This window comes from Emys orbicularis, chromosome 6 (assembly GCF_028017835.1).
Source record: "Emys orbicularis isolate rEmyOrb1 chromosome 6, rEmyOrb1.hap1, whole genome shotgun sequence".
Taxonomy (NCBI): Eukaryota; Metazoa; Chordata; order Testudines; family Emydidae; genus Emys; species Emys orbicularis.
The window spans coordinates 39342576-39354911 of record NC_088688.1 but is presented as its reverse complement, the minus strand read 5'-3'; the positions used below and the strand labels follow the sequence as shown (position 1 = coordinate 39354911).

General features: G+C 35.5%; 1 protein-coding gene across 1 annotated transcript in view; it reads right to left on the bottom strand.

The window, feature by feature from the left end:
• IPO11 (importin 11) overlaps positions 1 to 12336 on the bottom strand; it is a 250011-nt gene that overhangs the window by 186921 nt on the left and 50754 nt on the right. Inside the window, exons 9-13 of the mRNA XM_065406414.1 lie at positions 8716 to 8764; positions 7193 to 7263; positions 4332 to 4524; positions 2399 to 2551; positions 2037 to 2080 (exon numbers count right to left, since the gene is read on the bottom strand). Coding sequence (XP_065262486.1) covers positions 2037 to 2080; positions 2399 to 2551; positions 4332 to 4524; positions 7193 to 7263; positions 8716 to 8764 — 510 coding nt within the window. The remainder of the gene's footprint in view (positions 1 to 2036; positions 2081 to 2398; positions 2552 to 4331; positions 4525 to 7192; positions 7264 to 8715; positions 8765 to 12336) is intronic.

Sequence of the window (12336 nt, the reverse complement as noted above, 5' to 3'; positions counted from 1 at the left end):
AATGTTATATGATTGCAAATAAGAATGGAGGTGATACACAAGAATTTCTAATACAATGTGGTGAGCACGGGGGGGGGGGGGGGGGAGAGAGAAATAGGATAATCCCAATTCTCAAAGCAATTTTAAAAAAAGACTTATTGCAATTTTAGTGTTGTGTATATATTTAAATTGAAGTAGAGGGAATCAAGGTATTAGTAAAATTTTACATACATAGAGATATAAGCTGCCTCCTTTAGTGTATTTTGGACTCCAATAAAAAACACAGAGTACATCCCTGCGTGCACAGGATTGAGTAACAAGTCCTGAATACCAGTATTAAGTGATCAATGAAAATGGAATATCTGTTCTTGAAACAACATGTTGCTCTCATTTCTACAACAAAAGTCAACTGAGGGGGAAGGAGAAGGGTAAACAAAACAATGAATTGAAGAAGAACAGGGCAGAACTGTTTAGGGAGGGACCAAAAAGAGCTCTTTGCAGCCCGCATTCTAAAAACAATCTCATTCAATTCTCTTCCTTTCTAGGAAAACAGAGTAGAGGTCCCGGAGGAAGTATTCTGAGTTATGCATGAACATCCAGGCTCCTAAGTGTAATACCCAAAACTGGAGTTCAAAGAGCAGCATGGATTGAAACTTCCCTTAATAAAGTGGGATTTCTGGGAAAGCCGTTTCCTAGCAGCCAACTGTAATCCAGGACTGCATAAGGCATGCTGGAAGACAGGTTTATATAAATCCGGCCCTCTCCCCAGAAAAAGGAGAGTGTTGGAGGAAGCCAGAGAAGCTATGGAATCTCTCTTTGAAGAAGGGCAAGTAAACCCAATATTTGTTTGGTGTGCTTGTTCCACATATTGGTCTTTTTGACCTAGGAAAGGACTGTTAAACAGGCATACTAACTCCAGAATCTGGCAAGAGTTGATGTTGAGGAGGCAGGAAAAATACCACTAAAAGCCTCCACTAAACAGTCACAAAATGTACGTAACGAATCTAAAATAATGTGTAATCTTAATAATGTAACTGTGCCCTACTCCCATTCCTTAGCCCTTTATGTTTCTAAACACCATCAGTTTTATTTCATGTTTTGATCTAGACCGTATACTTTATAGAGCAGAGCTTTCTCTATGTTTTGTAAGGAATCTGGCACATCTTTCAGCATGATATAAACATTAAATAAAGTTTTCTTAAATTCTCTGACTTGATTTGCTCAAGTGTGTTATGTATATAAACCAATAAGCTTAAGGAAAAAATATACAGAAAAACATGTGTGTGTGTGTAACATACACATATACACACACAGTTTCTGTCCTTTTTTGTTAATTAGTTTGTTTTATACAATTAGGTGTCAACGGACACAGTGTATGCTCTTTTGTCCTCCACAATAGCATATGCAACCCTTGACATATGCTCTATATTATGCCTTTTCTATCATCATGCTTTTGAACTCAAAGAATACGCCTTTGAAAGCTACGGATGCTGACCCATGGAAATGTTACATTCTGTAGGGGGGTTTGGTTTTTAAATACATGCGTCTTCTTCCTCTGATCTTGTTTGTTACAATAGTTTGGTTTTTAAAATGTAACGCTTGAAAATGTTACGCCAAAGAATCTCAGGAACCTTTATTTAATATTTATTTTACAATACTCAAGGATGTGCTAAACGTCTTACAGAGCAGAGAAAGATAGGTCTCTTACCTAGAATTTTTACATAAAACATGAAAAATATTATAAAGAAATTACCTTCACTCACTCAATATTTTTAAAGTACTGTATAGAATATGAACTCCACCTCTTTTACCATAGCACACTGCACACTTACTTTCCAGTGTATTTAAAATTAAACCTTAGTCAATATCTTAACACAAATTCAAATAGTTACTGTGAACTTCAATCTGTAGTATTATAAGTTCACATTCTTCTGCAAATGTTGGTTTATACTTTTTTAATAAATGTCACACCTTTGGGCTACAGGCCACTCAGCAAAGACGTGGAGAACCACTTTTCTTTTTAATTAATCTTGTTTCATTCAAACTGAAATACTTACCCTAAGACTGTATTTCCAAGAATCTCCTCCTGTCTCCTCTACAGCTAGAGTCCATAAAGAAAACAAGAAAACATTACATAAAAATACAGTGAATACTTTAGTTATGATTTTAAACAATATTAGTGACTTATTTAATCATATGAAAACATCCTGGATAGGTAAACATGAGTTACTGCACATCTCGGGTTATGAAGAGAATCTCGAGACTGTAATCTCTCTATACAAGACTGTACAAATAAAAATGCCAGTCACTTTCTCCTGGGGATCTTACAATGGGCATTTTTTGGATGCACTGTGAAAAGGGAACAGGTACTATTAAATATCTTAATAAAATTAGATGAAAATACAGTGTAATTTCTTACTGAAGCCTTCTGGGTCCTCTTCCCACATTGTCAATTCTTCCTCTGTTAGCAGGAAATAGTGAGAGACTAATCTCCTACATATCTCCATTAATGTTGGGTAAGTGAAGAATGATGTCTTTATCTTATGTGCTTCAAGAGTTTCAGGACTGCTATCTGTAATAGTAATACACTGTTACTAGTCCATGACTTAACGTTATACTAGAATCCTATTAATCAATAAAGAAAGAAAATGCTGGACAGAAGACTCTCATAGTGAAAGGAACAATTACATCTCCATATTGACTTTAAGACACTTTCTTATAAAGCACCTAAACTGTTTAGCAAGTAAGATTGTTCTATTAGCTGAAAAAACTGGTGAAAATGATGCCTCATAAAATAAGTCTTGACTGCTCACTTTCTGATGTTAATTAAATTATTCGGATTAATAGTCTTTTTTGTTGTTGTTCTTCATAACTGAAAGATTCTACCCTCAGGAAAGATTGTGTCATCCTATCCTGTCAGGAGCAACCATATTCCCTGAATCAGCTTGGCTCCACTCTGATTGGAAACAAACACTAGAAGATTGTGGCCGTTCTGAAAGAGGGCATTTTTGTTAGTGGGTACCCTTACAGCTACATTATCACTTAGAATAATACAAAATGACAGCTATTGTGAAAGAGGGCAGTTCATTGTGGAATTCTCAGAAGAAGAAAATTATCCTTCATCTTTGATAAAAATGAAACTTTCAGTTATGAAGAATAAACGCTAAAAATGACCATTAAGCCTAAAATAATTATTGAATTGTACCAAGTCATGAGATTTCAGTGAGTTTCAACCACATGTGATCATTCAGGACATAAAAATGGCCTGACAGGATGCTAAATTTCTTAAAGAACCAATTTTTTAAACTAATTTTAATTCAAACTAAGTAACAGCTTTACTTTCAAATTCTCAGAAAATTCATCTGGTACCAAAGAGTAAGTGCTGTAATTTTTAGCAGGATACACTGTATTCTTCATACATAAAGCATTTTGACTCCTCCTTGAATTCCAAAAAGTAAATCATAATTATTGAACTGCAAGTAGCAGTTCCATAATAATTAATTCTCTGTTCATTATAATCCAAATATGTTACAATTTGTTCATTGACATTCTAATACCTGGTACAAGAATATCAAATAACAATTGAAGATCTGCAGTTCTTCCTGCAACATATTTTTAAGTACTGGATTTGATAATCTGAATTAAAATCATCAGAATTTCTGAACCTCTTAAAAAATGACTGGATTATTTTAATTTGGAAAGGAAAATTATATACTTTTTTTTCTGAATCCAATTAGATGCTGGTGTCTCATCATACGCAAACATGAAACTAAAACTAAAATTAAGTAATCTTTATAGACAGATGTGTTTCAACACTAAGGAAAGTAATTGTAATTATCCATGTATTAGATTCAAAAAATTTTAGCTAGAGCCAGCCTCTTGTGAATCAACCATAGAGTCAGAATTGCAGAAAAATTCATTGCATTCAACAGCATGCTGAAACTTTTACTTTGATTCTGTAGCTTGAGTTTGAATAACCATAAATTAACTTGGCCCTTGAACTAAATATGGGCTCTTTATTTTATATGGTTAATGAAAGCCAAAGCAGTAAGAAATTTCTCTGTATTTCTATGTGGGAAAGTTGTTTTGTTGCATGTTTCTTATGGATTTAAGTGGTAATTATAGAACGATTTGGAGATTCTTTCCTAAAGCTTGATTTTTACAGTCAAAATATTAACAATATGCAATATTTAGTATATGATCATGTTAACTAGTACAATATTAAGAATTTTAAACACCTTTTAAAAAGCCTTTTAAAAAAATGTTTGAAGTTAGTGTTGTGTCACAGCTGGCAAGCTCCCTCCCCCCCCCTCCAAGAATGGGAAAACATGCTGAGGAAAAAGCAGCAGTACCTTCGAAACGTTTTGATGGCTTGTAAGCATAATTTTTTACAATCATCTTAATGAAATTCATGCACTGGACAATGAATCGCTCAAAAGCAACTCCTTCACCAGCCTCTGTGAAAACATAGCTTACAGCAAACTCCAATGATCTCTGAATCAGAGGGGTGAATGAAAAAGGATGTTGGTCCAGGAAGTCCAAAAGCTAAAAAGTGAGGGAAGAAAAACATATGACTTAATTCATACACATTTTATGTGCACAAAGGACTTTCATAAACCATCTTGTAAAAACAGGAGCACATTTATGTAATGTGCAAATCTAACAGTTGGCCACAAAAATTAAATTAAAACAAAATCACTTTTATGGTGCTTACTGATTCATTCATTTTATCTGTTGGTGTTCTAATTCTCATTTCCAAAGCAATGTTTTGTTAATAAGGATGACAATTTAAGGAACCATGTACTTTTTCAACTATTCAGTGCTATATTTTGCTAAGTAACAATTCACAGATGTAAGAACTGATTTTCCCTAAAACAAGAAAAAAGCTAGCCCCCAAATTAACAATATTCTTATTAGTAATCCACCATTCATACCTATTTCCAACCATATTTAAAGTACTGAACATTTACTTCCATTATAACTGAATAACTTTTTGTGTAAAAAAGGTGCGAACAAAGGGATCTTCAGTTTCTTTCCCCCACTCCAGTCCAGGCATTTGTTCCTTTAAAACTTAGCAATTAGTTATATAAACCATTTTAAACTATGTATTTTCAAAGGTGTCTCTGCAAGGTTGGGAACTTTTTAAAATGAAATCTGATTCTTCTTTGCAGGGCCAAAGGCTGGGCCTGTTAACAAAAGGCTTGCATAAGCCCTATTAGTGACTGTAATCATTCTCTACTCTGAAATGCTTTGTAAGCGGCAGCAATGGAAGTTGTCTACTTGAATAGGGAAAGTTAAAAGTCTTCCAACTCAATTTGTTCAGTGCTGTCTCTGCTACTGCACTCTAGATGTGCTTTTAACAAACTCAATCTCAGCACAAGATTAGACTTTCATTCATTTTCTATCTGTAGCAAGTTTATTCAGAGTTAAAGATCACAGGAAACCAAGAAAGATAAGCACAATAGGGGAAGAGACAAAAGAAGAAGAGAGACTAGTTTCCTATACGGATCAGGCTTTGTTCGTGTATAGTCTTCTCCCCTACAGTATATAGGTTACGATTTCTTCCATGAAGCCTTTGACTCCATAAGGATTAAAATTCTGAAGTGTTCTAAGTTACCTAGCTTCCTGGCCATTACTCTAGCATTTTCTCTTCAGTTCCTTCAAATTTCTGTAGCACTCCAAAAATGACTGAGTCATAAATGTTGTTTGCAGTTTTCTTGTAACTGTTTTGGTCCCAGGATACGAGAGCGACAAGGTGGGTGAGGCAATATCTTTTATTGGACCAACTTGTGTTGGTGAACGAGACAAGCTTTCGAGCTATACAGACAAGAGCGGCGCTAGGGTTTTTGGCGCCCTAGGCGGGGGTCCTTCCGCGCTCCCGGTCGTCGGCGGCAATTCGGCGGCGGGGAGGTCCTTCCGCGCTCCCGGTCTTCGGGGCACTTCGGCAGCGGGTCCCGGAGCGAGTGAAGGACCCGCCGCAGAATTGCCGCCGAAGACCCGGAGCGCGGAAGGACCCCCCGCCGCCGAATTGCCGCCCCCCAAATCCTGGCGCCCTAGGCAACCGCCTAGGTCGCCTAAATGGAAGCGCCGGCCCTGTATACAGAACTCTTCTGTAGTCAAGAAGAGCTCTGTATAGCTTGAAAGTTTGTCTCTTTCACTAACACAAGTTGGTCCAATAAAAGATACTGCCTCACCCCCTTGTCTCTGAGTCACATAAGGTCACCTGAGCCCAAAAGGCTTACATCCATACAATCCTCAGGGAGGCTAGTCTGAAGAGAATGAATTGCTTCTTTGCATCTACCAAGAAAATAAATTAAAGATGGATTTGGGAACAGTCCCTGTACTCTCTGGTTGTTGGGGTTTGAATGAGAAAGAAAGATATATGAATGCTTTGTTTGCAGGAGACATCAAAGAACTATGGGCCTAATTTTCAGAGGTACTGAGTGCCTGTAGCTTGACTTCAATTGGAACTGCAAGTGCTTGGCACCGCTGATAATCAGGCTCCATGTTTAAGTAAGAAGTCATATGGGCCAGAAGATGGAATCCTCAAACACTGGGAATGTTAGAGGTGTTGCATGTCTGAAAGATGATGCACCTAAATCTACTAAAACTGTCTTCTGGCATAAGCACGAACTCCTTGTGCAGACCTAAAATACTAAATTGCAGCTGAAAAGTATGGGTTGTTTTTTGTTTGTTTGTTTGTTTTTAAGTAAATTAATCAAGAACAGTCACTTACTTAATATGATCATGACTATTCTTATTTTTTACTCACAACCCACATTTTCAAGTGAGTCCAGATGTTTAATAAAGAAGACTGGAAAATTGTTTACAATCTCTTATATTAACCTCCTACACTGATCAATATCACAATAATTTTTTTTAAATATGTCTATCAAGAGCAGGCTCCGAAACAGTGGCTATAAATTTTACTTTTGAAATACACTTTATTATCTAAAATAAAATTAAATGTATGTTACAGTCTGACAGTTCATATTGGTGTCCTGAATAAAGCAGATACTCTTCTCTTTAAAGGAATACATGTTTTCAAGATTATATTTTGTGAGAGTGAAGCTATGAATTGCAATTAACTGCTTCTTCACAGTATATAAAACATATGAGTTTTAAAGAACATATATTTAACTTAATGTGGATTACTCATTCAAAAATATTGAAAACTCCATTCTAGTAATGGAATTGTGAACTTGAAACTTACCACTTTAGTGAACAGAATAATAGTCTTTTCTAGACGGTCTCTGCATACATTTTCTGTTCCTATACTTCTACCTGGTAAATCACAGATATTTAACAAACATCATTTCTTAATCGTCGCTTTATTTAATGATATCCACATTTGGAAAAATTATCTTTGGAGACTCAGCTCACTCTTGCTGTCATATCTTCCTAATTGCAGATAAAGCAAAGTGAACAAGTAGCACTATCGCAGACGAAATTCAGTGCTGACAAATGCAAGGACCCAAATATTGCGCATACAGCTAACTTCTAAATTTGCTATAAAAACCTCAGGAAAGAACATGAGCATCATTATGGACAGCTCAGTGAAAAAGCTGTCATAAAAGCAAACGACTGCTAGGAGGGACAAGAAAGGGGGTAGAAAACACTTACAAGTTGATAATGCCATTATTAAAAACCCATGGCACACCCTCGGCATGGAATACTATGTTCATTTCTGGTCGCCTTATTTCAAAAAGATATAGCCAAAACAGAATGGATTCAAAGACTGATTACAAAAACGATTACAGGCACAGAGACATTTCTGTATAAATATACAATGATAAGACTGGGACTCTTTAAGGAAGACACAGTAGAGGTATAGGTGTATATATATATATATATATATATGAGACACAATGAATCGTATAGTAAAGGTAAACTCTGTGATAATTTACCCTCTTAAGAAAAACAGCATCATCCAATGAAACTGAAAAGCAACAAATTTTAAAGCTAGTAAAAGTAAATGGATTTTTAAAAAGCACACAAGACACAATGAACCTATGGAACCCATTGCCACAAGCTATCATGTATGCCAAGGTCTTAATAGGCTACATATATAGAGATACCTACATAAGAACGTTCACTGCTAGATCAGACAGGATAAAAATCAAAAGATATATTAAACACTCATGTTTCAAAGCATAAGCCAATCATTAACCAAATGTCAGGAATAAACTTTCCCTATAGGTAGATTGTTCCCTAATTGTCCCCTACAGGGTTTCTTGTACCTTTGAGATTAAAACTACTGACTGTTTCATGATACAATTGGAGGCAGTAATCACAAATTCTCTCCCCTTTGACATTTTTCAAAACTCATCCGTGGCATCTTCGAAGGAAAAGCTTAAGATGGCTTACTTTCTTTTTACATTCCATGTACGTAACTTTTTTTTTTTTTGTATGTTTCCTCTTTGTTCTGCGGTTTATATGGGAGATATTGCCTTTTTACAAATATTACTATTAATTCTTGACTAAATCTCTTTTCTTTTCTTTTTTTGGCAAGAGGACTTTGGTTATTTGGCACCCAAAATTAAGATCTGTATTATTACTGAACATCTTTTCTGTACACTAGGATTGAGAAGTGCATTGAAATACACAGTTTTGTATTCATGAGAAAATGTCAAAATGCCTTTGACACCAACTATTTGTTTAAATATTAGAGGTAGGGGGAATCTTAATATTATTAATGTACCAGAAGAGGACAGCATGCTTGAGAAAAGTACTTACTACATTCCAGAAACTGTTTTAGTCGCTCAAATACTGCATGTAGAAATCCCTGAAAAATATCAAAGTCACATTTCTTTAAAAAATGAAGCCCATTGTGGACTGTATGCAGGGAGGAAAAGTATTATTTGCATACAAAAGATATAGGATTTCACTAAAGATCCGTCAAACTGATAAGTCAGTTCAGAAGCAATTGCAGAGTTTAAAATCATTCCCTACTTTACTTCATTACTGTTAGAAAAATTAAATACAAATATAATGAAAGTACATTTTTCTATTTGAATTATATATTTTATATGATACACAATTTTCTTTTGATTTTTACTATTTTTCATTCACAATCCAATCATTTCTCAAGGAAAATAACAAAAACGCTGCTGTAGAACTACTAATAATGACGATCTTCCCCCTTTGAACCTCTCCCTTTGTAAGCTAACACTTTATTGAAAACAAGAGGTGAGGGTTTTCTCCAGTGAATGAAATTTCAGTAAATCATACTTAATCGTGAAGCTATGGCTAAATCCTGTGGTTATTTATGAGTAAAAAATGTTGCCTTAGTGATAGAAAGAAATTAGACATTTCTTTAACATTACATCAGTCTCAGGCTAAGCACTTTAATAAACTTAAGCCATAAAGAAACATTACACTGAGATTCTAAGTGCTTAGAAGCAAAATTACTGTAGGTGTTATGACCCCTGAAAATAAAAATATGTCCTGTGACCGGGCAGAGTAGCTCACTCCATTGCCAATTTATATATAATTCATTCCACCAATAGAGTGTGTCTAATATACTCTTATGAAATCCAAAATCATAAGAAATTTCTCCATCACGAGTGGCTGCACCTTAGCATTCACAGCATTAATGAGAGATATCATACACATTGATAAATGGGTATGTCGCACTGAGCAAATGACTAGCCCAAATACTGATACTGCAAAATAAACATAAGCCAGATATAAGCTTGATAAGCACTTATAAAATGAATGGTTATTTTCACCCATTAAAGTATGAGCACCTATAAATATATTTATTAAAGTAATTGGACAGTTTCTCTAGTTGTTGCTCATAAATTACACAGTTTATAATTACACATCAACTACTTAAATAAACTGTTCTTCAGGTTTCAAAGATTCCGGAATTCTAAATCTAATAAGACAAGTGCAAAATACCACAAAAAGATGTCATTTGAAATGGGTCTTTCAGAAACAGTGAGAGGCTCTGCAGATGCAGTATAGATCAAGTAATGAATAATCCGAGGGAATTCAACTATTTGTATGAAATGTCAGCTCAATCAGGAATCCTATTTTCAATGGTTTTGATTATGCCTGCCTGCTGGCTTCTTGCCAAAAATAAATATCAGGAGGATTGATTAAAATCACTGATTTTAATCATGATTGAAATCAGCAAGCAGCTAACCTTGATTTAAATGATCAATTTACTCATGTTTTGCATTTGTACCTTTAAGTTATTTTCCTAAAGAAAGGTTGATTCTCATTGGTTGATAACCATTAAAACATGCTGATTTGCAACTAAATATCGCCTTTACACAAAATCTGGTGCTTCTTTTAGATAACCATTTATTTAATCCATATCATAGCTTAACTTACATTTATCATGTTAGAAAATGGCAAATGATGCATTTCTTGTTTATTAGATAAATTTTTTACTTGCTATTTGTGTCAAGCTCTTTTGGGATGGAAATTCAAATTCAATTTAAAATGCACAAAAACAATATCTAAAAATTGTTTTGTTATTAGTTAATAAAACTACCTAAAATGTTCTGGATACACACACACACACACACACACACAAAAGTAAATATCAAAACATGTTCTGCATTTAAAACTATCTGATTTATTAAACAAAGGAAGTAATATCTGCAGTGAATTGAAGTGATTATTCCTAGTCAGCATGTCCTTAAAGATTTTAAAACTAGTAGATCTCATCCTCTCACATCTAGTTTTTTGTCATACTTTGGAAGAGAAAAACAAGCTTTCCTGCTTTTTCAACTCCCATTTTGTTTCTTAATTTTAAATTAACTAGTGATTGAACTGAACTAATTGAATAAACTGAAATTAAGAAAATACTCTCTCTGCACCTGTGGAAGAAGCTACTGCTGTCAAAAGCTGGTTTTGCCCTTCAACAAACTCTGGTTCCATGCGCTTAACCAGGCACTCAAACCACTGAACTGGCTCAATGAGAACAGGATATCTACCAACCCGGACCACACGGACCAACAGGTTTGGGTGGCAGTGCTCTGATGGTGGATAAAGCTGGAACATGGCCACTGAAGTGTCCCTATTAAACAAATTTTGCCATCTGTGGTGATAGTGATTGATGTTTTGGGGCACAATGGCCTCCCACTGTGTCCCAAGGCATCCATGGTTCTGATTCTTTTCTCTTCCTTGGCTCAGAGAAGGAAGAACATTGCTGAGAAACAGAGTCTTCCAAGGACTCAAAGGGCGTGCCAGTGAAGCATGAGCCAATCTCCTGATTACATAATGTTGGTTTTATGGAACACGAAGGGTTCCTAAAGTGTGTGGCTTAACACGGGCCTCAGCATCAGACTCAATAGCACAAGACAATTTAATGGAATCCCTGCATACTGAGCTTTCTCTGGGCATGGAGCTTGTCTTGCTACTCATTCCAAACAAACAGAACACAATAGGGACCCAGTACCTAGTTCTCAGCCAGATAGATGTCTAAGAACAAAAACCCTGGCAGCAACTTTTATGAGGTGAAGCTTAAAGCAGCTTTGTATACAGGAACTTGCATACAGTGCTCAGGAACATGCTTCTCCCAAGTTAGAAGGCACACCAAGTTCTTTAATTACTGGCAGACAGTGCCATCACAGGATGGGCACAGCTTGAAAGTAATAATTTGCTTTTGGATATCTTAGTTAGGTCCACAATGTCACGAGTGCTCATAACCCTGTAGCTCCGAGGAGAAAGGGACCAAGTCAAAGGTTTGTGTGTTACTTATATTAGGGTATTTACTACTACTAAAAATTGTTGGGCCAGTTTGAGTTCAAATTGTATGCTGCAAACACCAGAACTTAAAATATATACCCAATTCATGTTCGCTTGTATGTACACTGTGTAAAAATAATAGAAATAGAAAACCACAACAGGTACAAATCATCTATTTCCTTTTTACAGAAGTATGCAAACACAGAATTTCTAAAAACATCTGACTATTCGTTTTTAACACAGGCATTCTACATCTCAAAAATATAATCGACAGCAAAAACAAGATGACGAGCTTTATAAAGATTAATGATTCAGTAGACAGTCTGCTATGACATTTAGAGAAGTCTCCTTGTTACAAGCACATGAGGATTCCTAGGTAGCTCTTTAGTCTGTTTTATAGTGTGTTGAGAAAAGACTGTTCTAGAATTCCTGGATTGTAGTGGAGATATATCTTCTTAATGTAGTGTTGACAATAGAGGCTCTGTACACTCTAAAAGAAAAAACATCCAACTCTGAGGCCACAACAGCAAGATCCTACCCAGTTCATGATGCTTTACCTGAGGTCCATGTCTTTAATTTCCTTTATACTGTTCTGCTCATTTAATTGCTGCTGAAAATGTGTTCTCTTGATTGTGAATGTAAATTCAACTTAAA